We start from the raw sequence: 26,037 nt of genomic DNA, 5'->3' as shown, positions 1-26,037 counted from the left end.
AAAACAAAAGAGCAAAGGTCTTCATTTTCGGCCCGTAAAAGAAAGGACCCTACAGCCTAAACTGTGTTTAAAAGGAAACTGGCCCATCAATAAAGAACGACTCAACTAAGATTAAGGCAGACTTTAACACTAGTACCTCGTAAGAATCGGTGACGAATTCAATTCATTACCCCCCAAAAAAATTATTCAAGAAGGAAATTGCTAATAGCTAAGACAACCACAAAGATAAATAATGTCTAGTTTTATCATGCACAACAGAGTATCCGGTCAATCATGGAACAACTAATAAGGGATGCAAAAAAACTGCAACAGCATCTTTGGATTGAACCGCAGCTATCATGAAGTAAATGAAAGCATTGCGGACTCCTAAGCCCGAAATATTCTTTTGGCTAAAAACAAGTGATACATTACATAATATGCAATGATGTCACGGGATATGAATTATGAAATAACAAACACAAACTGTCAATTAAGACAAGTCCATTGTACATTACATAACTGGTGCAAAAACCAAACTTTGTCCACAAGAGATGAATGTGATGGAAAAGATGGGTGGTCTCCAAAGACAGTGCGACTTGATCTTTTCAAGTAGAGCATTGTCATTCTGCTGCGGCTAAACATTTGCAATATGGTCTAACAAACAGCGACTACTTACTACTTAGAAACCAATCAGGCAGTGATGAACTCAGCACGTGGCCTCCATAATCCCAGCCTGTACTTGTGTGTGTATTTCAATATTAACTTCCTCTGCAAAGCAAAAACTAGTTGTTAGAAAGAGCTTGCAAGTGAACTAGACAAATTGTATGTCTAGCGGCCAAATTTTGTGTATCTTAGAGAAAATGGTAATTTAAGTTCATAAAGCCTGAGCTTGTTTTAATTGATGGGAATCACATGCCTATAGGCATCTAAGATGCTAGTAATATAATCATGTACCAAACACAGGTATGTGCCAGGATGAGGATGACAGCAGAAGTACATTAGTACATCAAACACCTTAGTCCACACATAGTCACATACAGATGTAGAAAACTAAATCACTTAAACTTAAGAATGTGTAATGTGCACCCTTTTCTACTTAGCACCAGTTAAATAGCAAAAGGGAGTTATGTCAAATACCAACTCTCTTACAGAAAAGATGGCAGGCATTGAGAGGAGAATAAATTTAGTGTAGGACAGGAACAGCTGCAGGTTCAAAAGTCATAGAGATTTTTCAGATATGTAATTTATGTCAAATACCAATTCTCTTAAAAGCTTAAACAATGAAGACTCATGAACGGCTTTATTATATGTCTAACAATTTATTTTGTGCGACACAAACGACACTATGAGTCCTAAAGAGCTTCTAAAGGCCTTTGATAATCTTACCATCAAATCCACCAATTTTGATAAATTTCACATAAATCATAGTCATTCAAGTTCACTTTAATGTGTGGCTTGATTCATAGTAGGGAAGGGGAGGGAAAATGAAATCCCCCAATATTGGAGGGTAGGAATTTTCAGCTCCTTATTCCATTGCCCCAATTCGCCTCCAACCAAACAGAATGTAAAGTTACAATGCCAGTCATAAGATTCAGAGGTTGTTTGGTAAAGGCAAAAAAGGGTGGAAAATGAATGAAATGAACAGTAAAATTCCATGGGACCTACACTTTTACTATCTACTTTAATTCAAAAATTACATCTCTTATTTTTTCACTCTACCAAACATACACTCAATGATTTATACACAATTTTGCCAGCAGACTTAAGGAAGAAAACAGTGCACAATTCAACACAGGTTGAACTACTAACAGCTAACAAGTCAATCCAGTGGCTTCATCAGGTGCCACTGAATACTAATTAAGCTGATCACACGGCACCCAAATGTCTTGAAGAAGTTTATTCCTTTACTAGTTAGCTATTCAGTTGGCTTAATTGATTGATTGTTATTTAAGCACACATGTAAATAGCTGTCAGTTAACTGTATTGATCTGTGTGTGTGTGTGTGTGTATGTATATATATATATATATATATATATATATATAGCCGAGCCTGTAGACTTTGCAGTTCAAAGAAGTAGTTTTACTCTCTCAAATGCCAGTGCTCAGCAATCTCTCTCTCTCCATCGTTTTTCTTTACCTTTCTCAGATCACCATTTTCACATCATGCCTACAAGGAGATATAAGGTTGGTTTGGTAGTAAAAGGAGAAGGGAGGGAGGGAAAGGTCATGGGTGGGTCCGATTCTCCTCCGCTAACAAAAAATTAATAATTAACAACTACCATTTGTGGGTAAAAAAAAAAAAACATCATGCTTACAAGAAATAGCATTTTTTTTTTCACATATGCTCCTGCACCAGTGGCTAATCGTCTTCCTCTACATGTCATTCTACATTCATACTTTTGAAGAATTACCAAATTCTTTGTGGCTAATAGGGAAAAGATAATAGCCCAAATAATCATATTGACGGGGACAATATTGGGCAAGATTAATAAAATTAATTCCATATATTAAGTTAAACATTGCATGAGTGCTTCTAAAAAGACAAAATAAAGAATAAAAACATACATGTTTGCAAGGAATACCGAGCTTCTTGAGTTTAAGGGTTCGAATGACGAGAAGTTTCTGGAAATCACCGATTTCAGATTCAAGCTTAGGAACGTGGGACTCAACCCCCTTCCCAATCCCGTTTAGAAACTCTGGTATTCCAACTTTCAAAACATAGGGGGAACATTTCGAGAAGAATCGTGGGAGCGGTGAGATCAAATTAGCACCTCCCTTGGTATTGGTGATGATTCTCTGCAACTGCAACCATGCCATTCCCCTTTTTCTCTTCTTGCTGCCTCTCCCACTCGCTTCAGCCTTCGGGTGCAGGGTTTTGACTTTCGACTATGCAAAACTACGCCGTCATAATAAACGACATCGTTCTAGCGAGTACATCATCGGGTTTTTCTTTTTGAGTGCTGCTAGGTGCACCCAGCATTTTTGCTGGTGCACCCAGCACTTGAAGTGAAAAGCCCGTAATGCCCTTGGGTTATTTTTTAAAAAAATGTGTGTGTCTCTCTCTCCCGCTACTCTCTCTCCATTGTAGTTTCTTCTTCTTCTTCCTCACACAACCTTTGATTCTTCTTCTTCCTCAAAGCATTTGATTCTTCTTCTTCCTCAGAGCCATTTTCGTATTTTGTTGGTGACCTCTTGGACCTATCTCTCTCCCGCTACCTTCTTCTTCTTCCTCAGCCATGAACCATTGTTGCTGTGAAGAGGATCTTGCGTTTTATTTTTGTTCTTATTGTTGTCGTGAAGAGGAGTCACGAACCACCGTCCATCGTCGAGGGAGCGTCGTCAGCGTCGACCGTCGAGGTAAGCGCCACTGTCCTCTGTTTCCGCCATTGATGTCGGAGTAGGGAAGCTTGGAGGAGCTTACGGATCAGGTGATCCTTAAGCGTTTTCTGGATCAAGTTGATCCGGAACATGCTTACGGATCACTTGATCCGTAAAGTAATAAAACATTGTTTACGGATCAAGTTGATCCGTAAGCATGTTCCGAATCAACTTGATCTGTAAACTACTCAAACATAGTTTATTGATCCAGAAAATGCTTACGGATCACTTAATCCATAAATAGTCACAGCTTCATTTTACAAATTGTCAAGTATTTGATTGATACATTGTGAGTTCTTTTTGAAATTAGGAATTTTGGTTATTAGGATGACCTTTGAATGTATGGTAAATATTTGATAAATAGTGTCATTTTGGAGAATATCAAGTGTTTCCTTTTATGTATTACTTTGTTAGAAGAATAAATATTGCCTATAATTTGAATCATTCTTATTAGATTGTTGTCACAATTTGTTTTGACCTTAGTCACAATTTGGTTGTAAATAATGAGATGTTGACATATAGATAAATAGTATAGATTGATTAGCATGAATTATGATTATATATAGATGTATCCTCTTTCAGGGAATTATCGAACTAGTATATATTGATTAGCATGAATTATGATTATATTGAGATGTTGACAATTTTCTTCATTTAAAAAATTCCAAAAGATACCTAGTGCTTGTTAGAAATTATCCAAATATTCCAAACCATATATTGCTACTAAAACTAGTCTCATTATTACAAAGATAAAAATCACAACTAGAGAAAGTTAAAGTCAAGTAGGGCAACTTTTTAGCAGAGAAACATGTACAAGAAGCCATGACGTGACCAAAATATTCACAAATGGCAATGGCATTATTCAACTCAACCATCTACCTACTTAGCTAGTAGTTTCAATAGTAGATCAACTTTCTGACCTTGACTTGATATATACTAGTTTATGTGAGTGTGTCAGTATGACAAATTATGTCACAAGTGTGTGTGCTTGTGTGCATGTTGTTCTTCAAGAGTTACTAAGGTAAATTCCCTTGAATTTCAATGCCAACATAAACTTGTACAGGGTAGTCAGCATCAAACTTCATTATCTCCCTCAAAAACCCTTTCATCTCCAACTTCAGCATCGTCCCCATCCACCTCTTTGACTAGTCATTCATTACATTCATCAATATCACAGAGGTTAATTGCATCAACTTCATCCTTATGGTTTGCTTAAGGGTTGGTTAACAAGTTATGCAATCTTTTATGCTCAAACCTATTCCTTTTCTCAATATAATCTTTAACATTGAGATAAATAACTAAGAAATAATTATAAGAAAGATTTGGAATTGATTATTGACTTTAAAAAAAGCAAATTACTTCCTTATAGACACTTCATTTACGTTCACAATTGAATGCACTACAAATAAAGCTTTAGATATTTATAGCTAGCTTTTGCAAATTGGGAATTGAGCTACAAAGCCAAAGAAAATGTATTAAACAATATTTAAGCAAGTGACTTAAAAAAATAAAAGTTTAAAAGTTGTATAAGCTTTGTTTGTTACTCGGTGAAACAGTTTTCCTCATTAATATGGCAATATCACTCCCCAAACATATCATCCACAATTTTAATATTGTGCAACTTCAACATGATCTTCTGCTCCACCTAGATATCCCACCAACTTATTGATGCATGTACATAATTCCCTTATAACCTCACTATCAAATTGCATCTGAGGATTGTCATTGAACTCTGCATTCGAAAAGTGGACAACCACATGTAATGGGTGATGAAGTTGGATATTCCATCTTCGTTCAATGATTTCAAACACACAAGTGTGTGTGCTTATTGATTTAGTCAACATATGATAAAGTTTCTAAAATCCTAAAGTGACCTAACCATGCTTTCAATGATTTTAATCACTCACTTAACCATGCTTTCAATGATTTTAATCATTTTCATTTGTCATCTGGCTTTGGTGGGTTTGTGAGACTCACGCATGAAATTTGAGAGAATGAAATGAGTGATGGATTTTGTGGTACTCGTTTGCAGATCATGGTTAGGACCAGAGGATTAGGTCGTGCCTTAGGTCACGTTACTGGTAGAGGTGTGGGTTGAGGAGATCGTGATGATTTCGATGATGCTCCGCAACGTCGAAGGCCTACCGCATCTGCACGGAGGCAGCGAGTCGCTGTGACTGCGGTGCACGATGAGCCAGTGATCCCTGCGCCAGATGTTGAGGCTGATGTATTTTCGGATGACCCGATGGCACCAGCTGATGTAGAGGACATTGTGGCAGACATTCCTGCAGACACAGGCGCGAAGGCTACTGAGGATGAGTATGAGGGATTTCCGGGTGGTCCAAGCGACCCATCCGTGTTGACCCAATATGCGAATCACGTTGCTTGCAGCGTATGGACGGGAGAGGTATTTATAATATTTATTTTTAGTTACTTGTAAATTATACTTTATGATTGAAATTAGTTTTCCTTTAAATGATGATTTTAACGAATTTTGCGTTCCTTTATACTTCAATTTAGGAGCGTCCTGAGTTGAAGTTATCCTCTCACGGGAGGAAAGTCCATAGTTTAGGCAGGCCTGTCCCTGCCATTGAGGGACTCGTTGTTGGGACAGGACTAAGTCCTCTAATCGCGTGTTCGGTAGACACCGGCGATCGGGGACTTTTGTCCTCGTTTGTGGAGCGGTGGCACTGGGAGACGTCTAGTTTCCATTTCCCGGTGGGAGAGCTCACGATCACGCTGGATGACATCTCCTCGCTTCTACATTCGCCCATGGTTGGCGACTTGCACGCCTTTCAACCCTTGCACGTGGACGATGCGGTTCAGATGCTGGTGGACTTATTGATGGTCTCTGCAGAGTCTGCCAGGGCTGAGACAGCCCAGTGTCATGGATCGTACGTATGCCTACAATGGGTACGTGATATATATGAGCACCGATGCCAGGCAGGTCATTGGACAGCTGCGACTCACACATATCTTCTTCACATTCTGGGTTGCACTCTGTTTGCTAACAAGAATGCAATCAATGTGCATGTTGTGTACTTGGAGGCCCTTCGTGACCTCAGTTAGACCGGGAGGTACGCCTGGGGGGTGGCTGCTCAGGTGCATATGTACGATCAGTTGAACGATGCCTCTATCAGCAGCAGCCGACAGCTTGGCGGTTATATCGCACTGCTGTAGGTAACAAATATGTTTTTCATTCGTTGAGGTTCAACAATGTTCAACTTTAAATTTTGTTAGACTTTCATAATTAATGTTTATCATTTTGATGTTACATCTATAGTGCTGGATTTACGAGCACTTTCCATCAGTCGTAGACTCCACAACTGATCAGGAATACGACGAGGATTCCTCGCGTGCGTGTAGGTGGATTGTGACGAATAAGACCGTGAAGAGCATACGTACACCGGCGTACAAGGAGCGTCTGGACCGACTTCGAATTCCGAATGTCTGTTGGATCCCGTATGGAGAGCACCGACCAGTTCGGGACTTCCATGCAGACCATTCCTGCTCCTCCTGTCGATTCATGGGTGTCGTATGATGATATACACGACAGGTGGATGCACTACTCGGATCATATCGTTCCAGCAGGTGAGGTGTGCGCTGTGCCAGGTCAGTGTGCCAATGACTACATGGATTGGTTCTTCTGCATCTCGCATCCTTTCATGACACCAGGCCACACATTAGATCCTCTGCCTGATGGTCATGCCCCGCACCCCCGAGTCGTCCCTCAGGCCCCACAGACGGATATCCCTCACGTGTCGGAGCTAGGAGCATCGTCGACATCTGTTGTTCTGAAGGATAATCAGTCAGAGATCCCCAACAATCCATGACATAATCCCAAGCATTTTTTTGCGCAATTAGTGATTTACATTTGGCCTTCACATTCTTGTTTATGTGAAAGCTGCACAACAAATTTGTACATTCAGGGAATACATCCTTCACTGCATTCATCAATGTTTGGTCTCTATTAGTGACAATAACTCCAGGGAGGGCATCACGCTTTAAAAAAAGGCCTCGGAAGCATTGTAAAGCTCATACCGAATTATTAACGCGTTCACCTCAGTCGGTGTCACCCCAACAAAATCGAGCAGTGGGAGTCTATACCGGTTTGTTTTGTAGGTGATGCCTATCAAAAACACCAAATTACATGTGTAGACTAACTTCATTGAATCAGGGTGACACCAAAAGATATCACGAACCACGTCTTCATCCTCTATTTTGTGCCAATGAATATACTGATCACGTTCAAGAAGCTTCATCATATGTTGCATTTCAAGATCGCTTCCTCTTATGGAAGAACGGAATGCACTTATTGCATTGTATATCTGTTTAATGGTCGTACAACTATTGACATTGTGTTCCTTCAGAGTTAGCAAAATGTTTCTTGGCTTCACCATGGACTTCGTCATATCAGCAATAAATGTTTTTTCAGCTTTAGTCAATCGCCCCGCATGTGGATGTCCAACTAATGACTTGGCCAATTCATGATTATGCACTCCACAAATCAACTTCACCATCCAACCTTCTCTTCCAATCGCTGGCTTGCAATGAAACTTGAAGGGACACCCACATTTCTTAGTCCTAGTGTCTCTTCTAATAAATTCTTTTTTCCTACACCTATACTCGTCACTCCTTTCACAGCCAATTAACACAAACGTAGTCCTTCCTCTACTACCTGTGTTTGTGTCCGACCTTAAAGTCACTGCCACAAATCCATTTTCATAAGTCACGGATCGAGCCCACCGCAAAACATCCTCTCGGCACTCAAACACCTACAAAGAAATCCACATAATTTAAGTTTTCTACCTGTATTCGTTTTATTAAATTTGTGACAAACATTAACATTATAACCTGAGAAGTGTTGAACGCATCCGAACAATCAACATGTGGTTCATTCGCACCACATGCTTCTACATTTTCATAATCCATATCCGCTTGTTCAGACATTATTTCATACATCCACTCATCTTCGTCCATCTAACCAAATCAAACAAAAAATGGCCATACAAAAAAATTAGTAATTTAAAAGAAAAAAAGGAAAATAAATTCAAAAACAGCAAATACCAAAAATAATAGACATATGGATCAACTTGATCTGGAGGTGATCCGTACGTCCGCGACAAACGCAACACCTTCTGCGTACCTCGTTTGCCGTCGTCGACCACCGCAACGCACCTTCACCTTCACCGCACCTAACCTTTCACAGCGAACCAACGAACCCGACACAATGCCGCACGAAAACCACAAAAACAGAGAAAAAGCGGACAAAAATGGAGCCTGTGTGCATTTCTAAAAAAAAATAGCTTTTATAATGAAAAAATAGGCCAAGGGGATTTTTGCCATTTATGAATTTTGCTGGGTGCACCTAGCAACACTCTTTCTTTTTTTTCGTGTTTGTATCTAACAATACCGGCCCAAACTTATGATTAGGGCCTATTTTATTATTTTTCAAGGACCCAAAAAATAAGGTTGTTCTTAATTATTTCCCCTGTTTACTATTGCAACATTATCCCAAAAAATATACTCCCTTTCTAGGGAATAAAATATAACTAGGATTAATTTTTGTATGACCTTTAAACAAACATTGGATATCTTTTTTTGGTCATGGATTCCTGAGAATAATAAAATAATCTGTGAAACAAACTCATCCTAAGAGAAAAAAAAATTAAACATCATTCGTATAAAATAGTTTTACATTATGATCAATCATAAACCATAATTTATGATAAATTTATTAATTTTTACTAAAATTATTTTAAAAATCATATTTGTAATTAAATAACGTGTATTTTACATTCTTAGTACATCTCTTAATACATCAACATTAAACTTTAATAATAATAACTACCAACCAATCCAAACTTACATGTAAGAGATAGTTTTCTTGTTGTGTATGATTCTCGAATTTAGAATCATTTGGAAATAATTTAGCATCATCCATTACTGACAGAAGATCCAATAAAAGGAAAGACAAACCTATCAAACCATCATTCATACTAAGAGCAATTCCATGTTCAGGTCTTTTACACAACCTTAAGTGTGCCTTTAAATGGCTTGAGTCTATCAATGGCAAAACAAGTATACTGTAAATTCCCTTTGTGTGCAAGACTAAAGGCCACGACATATTTTTATTGTCCTCCTCTTCTTTGTTAACGTAAAGACCAATGGTATAACGAGTAATGGGATCATCCAACAATGGTAAAGAAGGCCTTCTTTACAATGATTTCCGATCAAAGATACTTGCGCAGATTGACAAAGGGGGTTAGGGAAGTGTATTTTTTGGGGGATAATTTTGGGAAGAAAAATAAAAGGAAAGAATAATAAGTCAATCAGTGATGCCAAAAAAATGAAATAAATAAATACATTACAACATCCAATGCAAAAACAAACATAATAAATTAATGTTATTTTGCATCAGATTCAATCTCTACTCTCTTCTTTATCCTATATAAGATACTACCTTCCCAAAGTAAGGTATGTGGCTTTGACAGTCCTTAAGAACATTTATTTAGAGAAGTGTTTCATGAAGTTATTATAAAGTGTCTAAGACAAAACTTTTGTCTTAGATTTAGTAGAATATTATCAAAACATTCATGAGATTCTGACATAATATGTAACGGTTAAGACCAAAATATATCATTTTGCGAACTTAGCAGACCCAAATAAATCCTTTTAGAAAATCAAAAGTATCCAATTGAAATCATTAGAAAACATAAATGATCAAAATAAAATCATTTAAAATGATGTTGTTTCAATTAACATGTCACGTCATTATCTTAATCGTCATACTTTTATGTTAACATATTTAATTTTTGAACAAAAAAGAACCAAAATGAAACTCTATCTAAATATAAATGATCAAAATATAACTTTTAAAATTTAATATAAAAAAAGATACTGAAGAATAAACAACTAAAAGTAGCACTTAGTCAAGTTTTAATTAATAACATTAAGTAGTTTTAGTATTAGTCTTACGTCCTTTTATAAAACAATTTATATTAAAATCTTTACTCATTATTTTTTAAAATGACATTTTTAAATTAAGGCATAAAAAAGTTTGTGGGTTATACACAGAGGTTGTTGTCAAGCCCGTAGGTTAAACAGAGTGCACTAAAAAGTCCATAAGTTAAGTGAACTAAAAAAATTGATGTAAAAAAATTGTACGGGTTGGAAGTGACCCGCAAGTCAAAGTCCAAATGTCTGATTCTAAATAGTAGTATCCTAAAACATAATAAATAAAATAAACACATAATACTCTCGTACTTTTTAGAGATATTAGTACGATACTTGTGCGTACACACATATAATACTATTGCTTGTGTGTTTTTTATATCAATTGACAAATGATATACGTGTGAAATGAGCAATTAATTAAAACTATATATTTAAGAGAAAAATATACTATTGATTGAATTTTTAAAAAGTAAAATATTGCTAGTGATTATCTTTTTAAATGAATGTATGTAACACAACTAGGTTTGACAATAAACTACATAGTCAAGAAAAGAGTTGCAATATTATGAAAGGAGTTTAATCAAGTCTTCTATCTTAAATATAACTATGTCTATTACAATAAATTAGCAAATCAACATAATTATATTTGGATGTCTTAATACAACTATTACAAACCCTTCTCAAAGGAAACTTATAACCCAAATTGACAAAAGTTTATCAATGTATGATTTGTTGCATGTATAGTCCTGGTTGAATATGTTGTGATAAAGTGATACCTAGTGACAAATTATATAAGCAAATTAGTTTTTTATGTAATAAGAAATTTGAATATCGATTGATTAGTGTTAGCACAAATGTATATCTCTAAAAACATTTTTTAGCAAAATTTATAATATAATAGTTGACATTATCCTGTGAGAACTTTAGGAGATCCTTATAAAATATCAATAACCACCAAAAACACATTACGTTAGATTATTAGGAAGAATTTTAGGAATACCTAGATCTATAATAATTGATCAAATAAACGCAGCGGAATCTGAATCCGTAGGTGATTTCTGATCTATGTACTCTTCTTAAGATCTGTTACGAAACGAATAACCGACTAATAGCATAACCGGTGGCTTCATGATTCTTCCTCAACTGAAACCTCTTTATTCCTTCCTTAATAGGACATTCATAACTCTTCATATGGGGAAGAAAAGAGAAACTATATGTGACGGCTCTGTATATTGGAGACCATAGCCTTCTTATAGTGTGTTAACCTAATAGGATTCTCATTATCACCTAATGGACCAACACTGACATCTGTTCATTTAAGTCCATATCATCTTATTTGGTTGTCTAACGGACTCACTTAATTTGATCACATAAAATAAAACCCACTAATGATAAATAGCTAATATAATTATCTTATAATATTAGCCCACATTAATTATTGGAATAGAAAATTCCAATAATCTCCCACTTGGGCTACATATTGTAACAATTATATAAAAACTCCTTAAGCGTGCATCTCTATGCTATTTACCTTTAGACTTTCACCTTAAAAATAGGGTCCACCTCATATATCAATAATAGAATCATTGTGGCTTTCGTCACTACAACAAATGTAACTAGATCCTAATGACCACCATATCAATACACTCAATGACATAGGTCAATATGGATAAGCAGCATGGAAATTACATGCAATGTGATCTTAGTCATGCCTATTTCCAACTGGTCCAAACTTTATTCCTTATAGAGATCTATCCAAACACAACATAAATATTGCAAACAAACAACCTGATAATGAAATGATAAACTTCAACTTTATTTTTACAGAAAATCCAAACAACAAAATATTTGTAAACCATAAGATATAAAACATAAGTAAGACTCTAACTAAACTAAGGTACTATCAGGAATTACACCCATATAAGCAGTGTGCTCATGAAAAACTTTAACTGTCATACTTTTAGTAAGTAAATCAGCTAGCATGGAATGAGTCCCTATATATTCTATACAAATCTATATTTTCTTGATTTCTTATTTAACAACCAAACACTTTATGTTAACAAACTTTTACTTTGTTGAATCCTTAATAAGACCGCTAAGATATTGCCCCAATAAACACCCAATGGCTACTTAATGTTGGTGACAACAGGCAAGCCAGTTACAATAATTTAACAATCATGAATTCTAGTATGACATCTCATAGCAAAATATTAACTCCACCAACATAGTTAAATGTGGATCCTTATGTGGAGTGATTGCTATTAAGACATTTAGAAAAAATCAAAGTCAAAATACCCAATGATCTCTAAACTTCTAGACTTTTGATATGAAAACATGTAGTTTCTTATTCTTTTCAATCAATGCATAATGCGCTTTACTACTTTCTAGTGTTGCATACCAAGATTACTCATATATCACCTTAAGACTCTTGCAAAAAAAATAATTTATGACAATAAAAAATAAACTTAAGAATACATGATAAATTCCAATATAACTGTTTTGCAACAATAAATCGTATGATAGTAGGATGTCATCAACATATAATACCAAAAGAATAAATTTAATCCAGTGAACTTTTAGCACACACAATCATCAACCAAATTTACCTCAACACCATAAGAGATAATCTTGATGAATTTTGTAATACCATAGACGAGAGACTTGTTTAAAAGCATAAATGGATTTCTTTAGTTTGTATACCATAGACTTTAAATCATCTTAAACAAGGTTTTCTGGTTGCACCATATAAAGTGTTTCATCAATGTTTCTATTTAGAAATATAATATTTACATCCATCTATGCAAAACAAGTATTAAAATGATCTACAGTGTCATTATAATCCTAAGAAAGTCTTTCTAAGAAATCAGAGAGAAAACTTCTTTGTGATCAATGTCTTCCTTCTTGTAAAAATTTTGGTGACAAGACAAACTTTATATATTTCAATATTACCCATTGAATCCCTTTCGACTATAGATACTTATATACAACTTATGGGTTTCACACTTTCAAGTAATTTGATGATATCCTAAATGTCATGTTCAACCATCGATTTTATTGCATCATTTATTACATCAATTCACTTGAGAGTTAGAACACAACATGACTTAACTAAGGTCAATTAGACATTCTCAGTCAACCTAATGTCATATTCGTGTTCTTCAAGAAATATGACATAATCATATCAAATTATATTTTTCCTTTCTCTAGTGGATCTTCGCATGTTGTTTATTACTGACCAGAGAGGGTCGTGCGGCAGTTTGGATACATGCAGACCATTCCTGCTCCTCCTGTTGATTCATGGATGTCGTATGATGATATACACGATAGGTGGATGCACTACTCGGATCATATCGTTCCAGCAGGTGAGATGTGCGCTGTGCCAGGTCAGTGTGCCAGTGACTACATGGACTGGTTCTTCCGCATCTCGCATCTTTTCATGACACCAGGCCACGCATTAGATCCTCTGCCTGATGGTCATGCCCCGCACCCCCGAGTCGTCCCTCTGGCCCCACAGACGGATATCCTTCACGTGTCGGAGCTAGGAGCATCGTCGACATCTGTGGAGGAGTCTAGACATGCAGTGGTAAGTAATACTAATAATTTACGTCATTTACATCAATATTTGCATAATAATTTGTGTAATCTATTTGTTTTGTATTTAACAGGAAGTTTGTGATGAGATTGCTGAGAGGTTGGAGCGCTATCTGAGTCTAGGGGTGGTCACGTCAGGCTCATCGACACATGAGGTGATCGAAGAATGCCTCAGGATGGCCAGGAGTGTGACATAGGACCATCTAGTATATGTTAGGTCTAAGCGCAGGCGGCGCACGGATCAGACGTAGTTTATTTACATATTTTATATTGATATTTCATGTATATACAAATATTGTACATGAACCCATTTCATCAGTATTGTTGGTTTTATTTATTTTCATTAGTAATGTTAATTTTATTTATTTCCATTGATTGTGTATTCCATTTGTGTCTATATACACGCATGTTATTAAAATGGGGCATGACCATCAGGCAGAGGATCTAATGCGTGGCCTGGTGTCATGAAAGGATGCGAGATGCGGAAGAACCAGTCCATGTAGTCACTGACACACTGACTTGGCACAACGCACACCTCACCTGCTGAAACGATATGATCCGAGTAGTGCATCCACCTGTCGTGTATATCATCATACGACACCCATGAATCGACAGGAGGAGCTGGAATGGTCTGCGTGCACCCAAACTGCCGCACGACCCTCTCTGGTCGGTAATGACACTTTTTTAGGCTATTGAGTTTGAACTTTAGATGGTGTTTGAGAGAGAATCTCAGTGTTGTCTTGTCTTTTAATAATGTTAGGAGTAACATCATTATTTAATTATCATATCCATTTCTTGTACAATGATAAGTACATAAACTTTTCTATTGTCAATAATAAGTTATTCTTTAAAGACAACACTCCTTATGTTTCCTTCCCCTCCAAACTCAATTTTTTCGAGGAGTCTTACACGTCTCAAACATGATTTTAAAGTGAGATTTTAAAACTTATACACATGAGAACTTTAAATGTAACAAAAAAAATTGTAACTAATTATCTTTAAGTCCAGCTTACCTTCATGCAACCTATAAGGCATTGTTTCGGCTGAACACCTATAGGGGTTCTTAATGACTACTTTAATTGGTACCCTAAAAAGATATAAATTGCATTCTTTAATGTCTTTCCCCAAAGCGACTTTGGTATAGAAGAATCAAACTTCTTACCATATCTGTACAAGTCTAGTTTCATCATTCTACAACTTTGTTCATGGTAGGTTTACCTAACACTATATGTTGTAGAAATTTTTTACAATTATTGAAAAAAACACATAGGGGACTCTAAACGTTGTACCTTATGTCATATTTACCATAGTATCTCCCGTGGTCAGATTTGACGACCATAATTTTCTTTCCTAGTTAAAGTTCAACTTCAGCTTTGAAAGACTAAATGTCTAAAGGCCAAAACTTATAATTAAATAAAGATGAATCATCTATGAATATAATAAAATACATTTGTTTATTCCATGAATCCATAAGGAATAGAACACAAATATATGCATGTATTAGTTCTAAGACATCCTTATTTCTTTCAGCACCTAAATTCCATTTGGTTTGTTTATTTTTCCTTTATATACTCAACATAGACTATAAGGTCCAACCAATATAAAGGATCCAGAATATCCTATAACACAAGCATCCAAATTCTCTATTAAGAGATATGACTTAAGTGCTTATGTTATAAAGTAATGAAATTCTCATTTAATTTTAAGTTTTGTACCACCCAAAATTGTTTGCAATAAGAACACTCAAATATTCATAAAAGAACTCATAACTTGCAACATTTGAATCACACGAGAGACTAACTTTATTAATTCTAATTGAACAAGAATAATTGAATTTGTCCAAATCAGAAATAAAATTTGGTCTAATAAATAACTCAATATATGTCTCAACCAAATTCAAATAAAATTGAGTCTTTTAAAGCAACATAAAAGTTCTCATAGTTTCAACTGCAACTTTATGTCATCGCCCACGTAGAAGAATTTTTCATTATCACTTGGCAGATGACTCCATAGGTAGCATTGTATAGACATGCTTTTGTGAGTAATAGAACCAAAATCTACCCACTAACGTCCTTCAGTACAAAACTAAATTAATTTTAAAACAAACAAAAATGAGAAGTTTACCCTTCTTCACACACTAAATAGTGTAATTGAAACTCCGTTTTTTTATATGCATCATCCTACAAAAGTAACAAGGAAATTTCTTATCTTGTTTTCTTGTTTAAAAAAAATAAAAAGTTATGCAATATCATCAACTCTCAACTGACTCCCTTTTCAAACTCTAAATTTTATACATGCATATTTGAGATTCAAATAATATGAGTAATTTAAACCATAGTAGTAACAACAACAATTAAAGAAGAGAACAATAAACATACAATGCACAAATAACCTTTATGGTAAATTTTAAGACCCAAACAAGATACCTAGCACACCATTAATCCTCAATCTTAGGATTGAAAAAGACTAACTGCAAGTGATCCTCTCAATGCATTGATTAAACATGGGTGATAAGTCCTGTAAAACAAAGGTTGTCTTTGGGCACTCCACTACTCACATGGAAATCTTATATGATGATTACTCCCGTCAAATAATGATTGTCTTTGAACATTTCATTATTCACATAGAAAACCACTCTATTTATAATCATCACATGTTTATCATCGCAAGAATGTAATTATTTTGCTAAATTATGTCTTCCTTTGGGCCGAGCACAATTCACACGAATAATTTCATGCAACATCCATGTAAATTCAATCAAATCAACTTACGCAACAAGGTTACATTGACAACATGTTGTTTCAATCAATTTAACCAAAAAATACAAGACAATTTAATATAATAAATGAGAGGTCTTAAAATTACACGACTTTCATGTATAATTTAGTTATATAAAAATATATATAATAGAACATGTAAATATTTTGCAGAACAGACCCATCACAAGATACCTAGCATAACATTAATTCGTAGAAAAATTAATTTGTAATTAGTACTCTCAATGCAATGATTAAATATTGACAATAAATTTTGTCGAATAATAGTCTTTCTTTGGACTCACTATTATTTACATGAAAACATCTCATAATTGTCACGCATTTATCATCACAAGTACAATATTATTTGGCTAAATTTCGTTTTCCTTTGGGCTGAACACAATTCGCATAAATAATTTTCTACTGATGTCTATGTAATTTTAATCAAATCAATTTTTACAATAAAAATTACTTTGGCAATATATTGTGTGGATTAATTTAATTAAATAAAATACTAGACATACAAATAAATGGAAAGGATATGTTATTTCTAAATTTACACCCAATCATGATAGCAAAAAATATAAAACATTAATTACAACAAATAAATATAATATCCTTAAATTATACTTAACACTATCATTGATCTATACTTAAAATCCAACAAGTAAATATCACATCCATAAATAATACTAGATTTGTATATGAAAAAATGTAAATCATATACGCAATTCATAAAGAAAATAAAAAAAGGTTTTATTCTCTTGAATGAAAGTAAATGCTTTAATTTTTTTAACTCCAGTCATAAATACTATTTGTCAAACTGATAATTTCATACATCCTTTTTTAAATTACATAACACAATTTTATAAAGACAATGTCCCAATGACATTAAATTTTTCTTTAAAGGATTAAATCATTAGTAATTGGTGATGAAAATCATGCCTTAACATTGCAATCGACATAGCTCAAGTGACCAATGACTTCGCATGGCAGAATTTTCGAACATAGATATTCCATTAGCCTGCAAAGTACTAAGGTGCTATTTACAAAAGGTACCAACCACTAAATAAACATTTTCTCACATTTTCATCAATGTAATGAAGAACTGGAAAAAAAAAAAGAATAGTCCCACTAATTTTTAATCAATTCGATGAAAAATAAATCCAAAATAAAATTAGGGTTCACGTAACAAAATAACATAGATATAAGACAAACCTAACAATTTTAATTTCCAATAATCTAACAGTAATGATGACTTTTATACCACTTATGGGAATTTTGGGGGATCCTTATAAAATACCAAGAACACATTAGTTAGATTATCATGAAGAGTTTTAGGAATATCTGGATCCATAATGGTTGATCAAATAAACGCAGCAGAATCTGAATCCATAGGTGATTTCTGATCTATATACTCTTCTTAGGATCTATTACAGAATAGATAACCGACTAACAGCGTAACCGGTGGCTTCAAGATTCTTCCTCAATCGGAACCTCTTTATTTCTTAATAGAACCTTCATAACTCTTCAGATTGGGAGAAGAAAAACTATATGTGATGGCTCGATATATTGGGGATCATAGCTTTCTTATAGTGTGTTAACCTAATAGGATTCTCATTATCTCCTAATGAGCCAAGATTGACATAAAATAAAACACACTAATGATAAATAACTAATATAATTATCTTATAATATTAGCCCACGTTAATTATTGGAATAGAAAATTTCAACATATCTTTCTTTAGAATTTTATATCAGAAAGTGTATTGTCAATAATTATTGAATTTGTAAATTGGAAGCAAGAGTATTGAATCTGAAAACATTATTTCCTATAAGCACTTACCAGAATATATTTAGTGTCGATTCAAAATGCACTGAAATTTTGTTGTAGTGTGCAAATCTGCATTATTATCAAGAATGTGTTAGTATTTTAGAAATAAATATTATAAATATAATGAATCAATTTTGAGATGTTTACCATAGATTTTAGAAAACTTCCTTGAAAACCACATTCATGTGTTTGCGTGTTTAGATCATATCCATTTTTACAAATTTGAGTAAAGTTGTGAGAAAATTCCTCACATTCTTTATAACTTTAACTAATATGGAACATGTGACATTAACGATTATGTATACCATGGAAGAATTAAACAATAGATTTTTTTTTTTGAAAATCGGCAAAGAAAACATCTTCATTAACACAAGGTACCAACTGTACCGAAGAGAAACCAAAAGAACAATGGTATACTGCATTTATATCTATGGATGATATAAATATTAAATAATCATGAGTTTGAACCAAATACAAACACACTATGAAATTTTCAGGCAAATTATGATCTTCAAAATATCGGTTTAATGACTTCAAACTTTGAGCTTGGAAGCTTGTATTTAGGTGTAAAATAATCTACTTACTTTCATAAAAAAAATGTTCATCCTCATGTGTTATGTATAATTTCTATTTTAACAAATATATATATATATATATATATATATATATATATATATATATATATATAAAACTATCCCCATGTGTTGTATTTTGTATAATATTTTTATTTTGAAAAAAATTATATTCACATAATATTTTTATTTCCATTAATTTAATAATTTTATTCATTGATAATTACAATATTTGGATTAATTAATTTTTATCTCAAAAATTTGTGTTATATATATTTTTGGGAATGTCATTTTCTGTATAAAAATATATAATTTAGAATTAAGGTTAATTTCATAAAATTCAATATTTATTTTATTTTAGATTTGAATGAGTAGGATTAAGATTTAGTTTCATACAATTTAATATTACTGTTACACATTTATTTTATTCGTGTTCTTGAAGTATTTATTTAAAAATAATAGAAAATATGTTTCCTTTTCTAATATTAATATCATAACACTGTCAAGGGAATGAGAAAATATTTATAAAAATGTGTTGCAATAAAAAAATAGTATTTATCATAATCGATTATTTGAAAAGAAAACAAAAAACACATTTGAGAGAGACAATTTAGCTTCTATAAATAGAAGACAACGAAATAGAGAAAAAGGTGTAATGATAACAACCTCATAAATGAAGGATCTTATGTTTGTCATTAAGGATATTCTTTTCCTCTAAACCTAAAAAAATCCTACCACAGGAGACAATAGATATCAGTTAAATTTGTTCCATATGTTTCAGACCATTCGTATTCAATTTAGAATTTAAGAAGACCTATAAATAGACAAAACATTACCCTTGCTGCCCTTGGCATAGACCCAACATCATATACAATATGAAGAGAAGACGATCAACATAATTTTATACACCATCTCTAACACCAAATAAAATAACATTAAGAAAATAAGCAAACATAAGTTATTTGATGAATCTCAAATTCTCCAAATCATTATTTATCACATTTTATCTCACTGATTATATACTAACATTTTTATATTATTAGTCATTATTAATTTAATCTTACCATGTAAAGCAAGATTCCTTCAACCTTTTTGTGTTTCTTTTTACTGGAACAAAAATACATGGTTCTTGTTTCTGAAACCAAGTTTGACAAATGACAATGCATAAAACATTAAGAAAATAAGCAAAGAGTGTTGCTCATTGATGAGAGAAAAGGGAGGTATGAACCACTATATGTGAGGGCTAAGGATGGTGTAAACGATGTCAGGAACCATAGTATAGACATCAATGTTGCTCATTGACTATGACTTCTCTTGCAGTGAGGTAAAGGACAAGAGATAGAGGATGATAAAATGAAAAAGGAAAGAGAAAAAGAAAAGAGAAAAAGGAAGGTTGAAGACAAAGATAGGAAAAGAGAATAAATTTGAAATTAAAATTTGAGGGATGAGAGATAATTTAATTCAATAGCAAAAGTTAGAAAATTAGATGCCATCAAAACATTCATTTAATAATAATAATAATAGATAGATAATAAATTATTATCTTTTACTTTTTATTTAATAAAAAAGATTTCACTTTTTTCTAATTTCTTTTGTTTTAAACTACTGAAAATTTAAAAATACATGTATTTTTCACCTTTTTTTTGAATTCAAATTCTTTACTTTTTTCTTTGAACATTAGTAGTAATCAGTTACAAATCAACGTGCGTCGTCCGTCCGAAACACAATGTTGGTTTCTCCGGTGAGCACGCTCCAACACTGAAACAGAGAGGTTGGGGATAACATTATTGTGACAAATTCAAATCCCATTCTATTCTCTACTCTTTTTGTATACATACACACAGAATAAAAGAGCTTAAACATGCTCAATTCAGAGCTAACGCCAAATGCATCGCGGTATAACATTGGAAATCCCAGAAAGGTAGAGATATGAATTTTGAGAGAACAATTCACAATAGCAGCAAAAACTATAACCTTGTTCAGGCACTGTCTTTCTAGTTCTATTTTTCTAATAGCATTAGACAAAATTTACATTACAGAAAAAAAAGGCATACACATTTAAGACGCATAGCAAAATTGAAAATGGGAGAAAAGGGGAAAGAAGATTGGGTGTGACAAGGCGCAGTCAGATGGATTGTCTCTGCCGCAACAACAACGGGTTCAGATCAGATGGTGCAGCCACAGAACAAGAAGAAAAAACAGAGCATGGAAACGAGAGCCACAGATTCAAACGCCGTCACGACTCTCCACACCAACTCGTCGACAATGGACACGCTCATCATCCCCGACCACCTTAGTAACCTCCGTGGGGACCACCGAGGACTTATGTACGACGCCAACGTCCCTGGCCACGACGACACGGTCGAGAGCTCCCACATCGGCCAACGAAATGTGGATGTAGATGCCATCATACCCTAAAATCAAGCCAAACCTTATTTCTCTAGTAGTAACTGGTAAAGAGGTGGGAACCAGAGCGGGATATTTATTGATTCAGAATTATTAATTAAAAATCATAAAATAATAATAACAATTAATTAATTACCGTACGCTGCTTACAAGGAAAGAGTAAATTGTAACAGGGTAAAAATGATTGATTAACTATAAAGTCCTGTCTTCACATGAGTTGTTCAGTGTTCACACATTTAAGCGTGGAAATATGCAAGACAACTTGGTTACAAGTCAAAGTACAAGAAATACTTCAACCGGCGCTAAAGAACTTTTGAATTTTTACGGCTACAGCTGTTCATCATTAACAAGTTAATAGTTGGAAAAATGTTACATGACATAATGTGTCATGGTGTTGTGGAAAAATTGACTTATTTGCAAGTGAAACGGTAAGAATATTGTTAGGTGTTTTGTCATACGTGGGAGTAGGATCTGCGAGTGTATGAATTCCGGCATAAATCGCGGTTCAACATGCTAGGTGTCATTGGAACAGACATCCACCAGTTTCCAATCAAATCAAAATTAACTTAGAATAAAACAAAATAAACAAAGCTTTTTTTTTTCTTTCTTTCTGCGAGGGAAAATTTAATTTTTAAACGACTTTGTTAGCAAATGAATTTTTTCAATCCCCGCCACTCTGTTTTGGGGAATAATAATGATCAATCTTTTATTTGTTTCATAGGAATAAAAATTGAGGGGGGAATTTTAAATTCGAATTTAAAAAATAATAAAATAATGAATGTGTTTGATGACTTTGATCGTGCTTTTTCTTTTAGTTTTGAAAGTTATTTTATTTTATAAAAAGTCGCTCAAAAACTATTTTTCAAAAGGAACAATGAAAATGAAGATGGCTTTTACATAAAAAGAAGAAGAAGAAGGGATCAAGTAAGCAAAATAAAAAATAACAAAGAATTGAAAATAGAAAATCAAAACAACTTAAAAATGTTCCATTTTTTATAAGTTAGAATATTTTTTTATGGATAGGAATTAAAGATATTGTTAGAGAATTTACACTAAAATACATATCTTTCTCAACTAATGGAGTTAGAACCTCTTAACAAATAAAATATATATTTAGTATTTTATGTTTTATTTTTTGTTCAATTTTCTTCTTTATATTTTAGTCTTTTATCATTTTCAAATAGTTTTAAATTAGTTATCATCGTTAATTGTAACATAATGGCATTGATATACATATTTTTTAAAAGGATCACGGTCCTTAATATTTTTGAGAAAGATTCTGTTTAATTCTTAGTGTTTTTAATTTTGTTCATTTATAAGGAATAAGAAAAACTATTGATTGTATCAACAATATATTAAGCTATTAAAAAATATAATTTGCAAATTTAAATTATTTTAATAAAAAATTAAGCTTTCTAATTAATATTAAATATAATAAAATATTGTTAAAATAATTTTAAATATTTATATTCGAATTTATATTTTGACTATTACTAAACTATTTGTTAAAATGAATTTAATAGGAGTAGGAATAAACTCTCCTTTAAAAAATGGAATGAATTAATTAAAAGTCTATACTTTTTTTTAATAGGGAATAATTGCTAATTCATTAAACTGAAAAGTGCTTAAATATATTTTTAGTCATTTAAATGTAAATAATTTTATTTTTAATCCTTTAAATTTAAAGTTATTTTTTATTCTTTAAAATTCACATGTTTTTTTAGACCATTTGCACAATATGAGATTAAAAAAAAAGAAATTCACAATTATAACAATTTTTTAATGTTAAAATTTAATTTTTATTTTAAAGTATACTTTTTTGCCATTAAAAATCATCATCAAGTCAATAAATAACTAAAAACTCATTAACAACTTTAAAAATTACTTTAAATTTTTTATTAGGCAAAAACACCAAAATGGGGCAGTTTTACAAATTATTTACCAAAAATGGGCTCTTTTGAAATTATTTCCGGGGGGTCTGTTTTTTTATTACAAAGCGCCCCCTAGACAGGCACCTCCACTGTGCACGTGACACGTGGCACAATGGGTAGCGCCCCTGACACGGACGCCTTTGGTAGCGCCCAAGGGTCAGGCTCCACTGGCGCCCCTGACACGTGGCACAATGGGTAGCGCCCCTGACACGGACGCCTTTGGTAGCGCCCAAGGGTCAGGCTCCACTGGCGCCCCTGCTGCAGGCGCTACTGCTAGCGCAGGGCAGCCAGACGCCTGCCCCCCCCCCCCCCCCAAACACCCCCAGCCCTTTCCCACACCCCCAGCCTCTTCTTCTCACACCCCCCCAGCTTCTTCCCACACCCCCCCACCCCAAAATTGTATATTTTTTAATTTGTTTATCAAAAATTTAAATTTTGTTTCATTTTTGTTATTAGTATTATTTGTTATTTTTTTATATTCCCACACCCCCACCCCAAAATTTCAATAAGATTATTTTTTATACACTCTAAATTGTATATTTTTTAATTTGTTTATCAAAAATTTAATTTTTTTTCATTTTTATTATTAGTATTATTTGTTATTTTTTTATATTTTATTATTCTCTATTTTTGAAGTATATATAAGTACATTTTCAATAAAATACATTTTCACCTAAAATACATTTTGAAATCCTAAAATGTTTTAAAATGATTTTTGATTTGGTCAATTCTTTTTTGATTTGGCCATTAAATTACGTTAGAGATCACTTTTGGTTTATGTGTCATTAACATTATGGTTATTTATTTTTATTTATTTTAAAAGCATTGCACAATAAGATTGAAACGTTGAAGTGACAATAATGTAAAATTAACATGAAAAAAAATCATACAAAGTGCATGACAATATGAAACACATGGAAAAAAATAATACAAAGTACATGAAAATGTTAAACCATGCGGAAAAAATGTAAACTCATTATTTATCAATCATCACTATGTCTGTGATGCCGCGACGAAGTCCCACATGGTCGGTCCCAATTTCTAGCTGCCCTATCAGGATTTATTCTTCTAGGATTCGCCCTTTCATCCACTTGGTCAACCTCGGCAGGGAAATCATGACGTAAATCGACCCCTAATAAGTCGTCCATGTCGGGTATATCTCCAGGTACATTCCACGGACCAGCAAGTGGGGCATTTGGGGTCGATACTTGACCACTTTGGGTAAATGAAGGAGTTCCCGTTGAAGAAGGAGAGGACCCAAATATGCCTGCAAAACTATACCCTGGTTGAAAATTATGTGGGTATGAATACATCGGCGGCATCTGAGACGGTTCTTAGGTGAATGCCGGCGGTGTGTAATACATTCCATGTTGTCGTTCTGGCATCGGAGGCAAACTATATGTTGCTGCATCAACAGTTTCCCGACATCGCGCTAAGCCTCGAGTCTCCACACTTTGCCGTAGTATATTAAACTGTTGATGTTCAAATTGTGGCTGAGAAGGGGGAGCATCTTCATGTACCTCAAGTATCCTATCCTCTACCTCAGACAAAAGAGTGATCTTCTCGATACATGGCAGTAAATCGTCAAAAGTACAAACCCTTCTCCCAATAGGCGACACCATAAAATGTAGTGTTTCGGCGATTTCACCCTGCATAGAAAATAAATGAATAGTTATTAAAATAATCTTCAATAAGCGCAACATTCTTTTCTAAATTATAATGGACAATGTATACCAATAGTCCTCTTCTTGCATGTTTTGGATCGACATAAACTTTTGTTTTACGCCTGTACCACCTCATATATTCAGAGTTCAGACTGAGGGTCCCTGTTTGTGGCGGCGTTTGCTCTACTCTCCTTTCATAGCGACTATTCCATTCATTAAGCGCGGGTTGCATTAGTCGCATCCAATTTTTTCCTTCCTTTCCCTTTAATGTCAAGTCATGTATGTTGTTGGGTTGCATTACTGGTCCCGGAATAGGTTGTTGCATTCCAAATTGTCTCATGACTCTATCCGGCTGGTGCCATTCCACTTTTTGAAAACAAATAAGTTGTATGATACATGTCCATAATATAAAAGTTAAATTTAATAAATTAATTAAGAAATACAACATCATTTAATAAACAAACATCAAAATTGTTACCTCGTCGCGTTTCATGACATCTAATTTACGACGAAACTCAATTAAATTGTCATTGCCTATATGATGCAATTCACCTCCCAACCATCTTCACAAAAAATTAAATAACAAAATAAAATGTTACATAGAATAATGATTAACATCAACCAAACATGTTTATTAATAATGAATTCAAAATAGTAAAGGAAAGTATACCTGTAATCAAGTGGCGCGTTTTGTTGTTGTGGAGGAATAACTGAGGGGGCTAACGTTGGACATCGTTCCCATGCCCATAATTGAATCAAGAGAGTGAAACCGCCTATTGATTTAGTATTATAGTCGGTTGCGATGCACATCTCTCTATAAAGGTTACCCAAAACAGCAGCTCCCCATGCATAACTGCTGCACTCTCTAAAGTCTCTCAGAAACTGCAAATATTTCAAATGCACTCGTTTGCTGCTTTTGTCAACAAACATTACCCCTCCTATGAATCGTAAGATCCAAGCACAAGCAAA

The 26,037-nt window shown here is 33.8% G+C and overlaps 3 protein-coding genes across 3 annotated transcripts; 1 reads left to right on the top strand and 2 right to left on the bottom strand.

Annotated features, from left to right (window-relative positions):
- Window positions 1–443: 443 nt before the first annotated feature.
- LOC100499861 (uncharacterized) lies at window positions 444–2,842 on the bottom strand. The gene is made up of 2 exons (NM_001250122.2): window positions 2,545–2,842; window positions 444–747 (listed from the first exon to the last, which is right to left on the bottom strand). The coding sequence occupies exons 1-2, from the start codon at window positions 2,794–2,796 to the stop codon at window positions 670–672; spliced, it is 330 nt and encodes a 109-aa protein (NP_001237051.1). The 5' UTR covers window positions 2,797–2,842; the 3' UTR covers window positions 444–669.
- Window positions 2,843–5,602: 2,760 nt separating this feature from the next.
- On the top strand, window positions 5,603–6,426 carry LOC102660359 (protein MAIN-LIKE 1-like). Its single transcript, XM_006590089.1, has 2 exons — window positions 5,603–5,764; window positions 5,878–6,426. Exons 1-2 carry the CDS (start codon window positions 5,603–5,605, stop codon window positions 6,424–6,426), a joined length of 711 nt encoding a protein of 236 aa, XP_006590152.1.
- Window positions 6,427–20,936: 14,510 nt separating this feature from the next.
- Window positions 20,937–21,532, bottom strand: LOC121172880 (uncharacterized). Its single transcript, XM_041005729.1, has one exon. The coding sequence runs from the start codon at window positions 21,476–21,478 to the stop codon at window positions 21,233–21,235; it is 246 nt and encodes an 81-aa protein (XP_040861663.1). The 5' UTR covers window positions 21,479–21,532; the 3' UTR covers window positions 20,937–21,232.
- Between the last annotated feature and the right edge of the window lie 4,505 nt (window positions 21,533–26,037).

Source organism: Glycine max, chromosome 10, assembly GCF_000004515.6.
Source record: "Glycine max cultivar Williams 82 chromosome 10, Glycine_max_v4.0, whole genome shotgun sequence".
Lineage (NCBI taxonomy): Eukaryota > Viridiplantae > Streptophyta > Magnoliopsida > Fabales > Fabaceae > Glycine > Glycine max.
Note: the sequence above shows the minus strand (reverse complement) of the source record. Positions and strands in the feature narration are given on the sequence as shown.

Coding starts and splice junctions, on each gene's coding strand:
- LOC100499861 (NM_001250122.2), bottom strand. CDS start 2,796: ATGGCATGGTTGCAGTTGCAGAGAATCATCACCAATACCAAGGGAGGT. Junction 748..2,544: donor TCGGTATTCCTTGCAAACAT/GTATGTTTTTAT, acceptor TTTGCTTTGCAG/AGGAAGTTAATATTGAAATA.
- LOC102660359 (XM_006590089.1), top strand. CDS start 5,603: ATGGCACCAGCTGATGTAGAGGACATTGTGGCAGACATTCCTGCAGAC. Junction 5,765..5,877: donor GCAGCGTATGGACGGGAGAG/GTATTTATAATA, acceptor ACTTCAATTTAG/GAGCGTCCTGAGTTGAAGTT.
- LOC121172880 (XM_041005729.1), bottom strand. CDS start 21,478: ATGATGGCATCTACATCCACATTTCGTTGGCCGATGTGGGAGCTCTCG.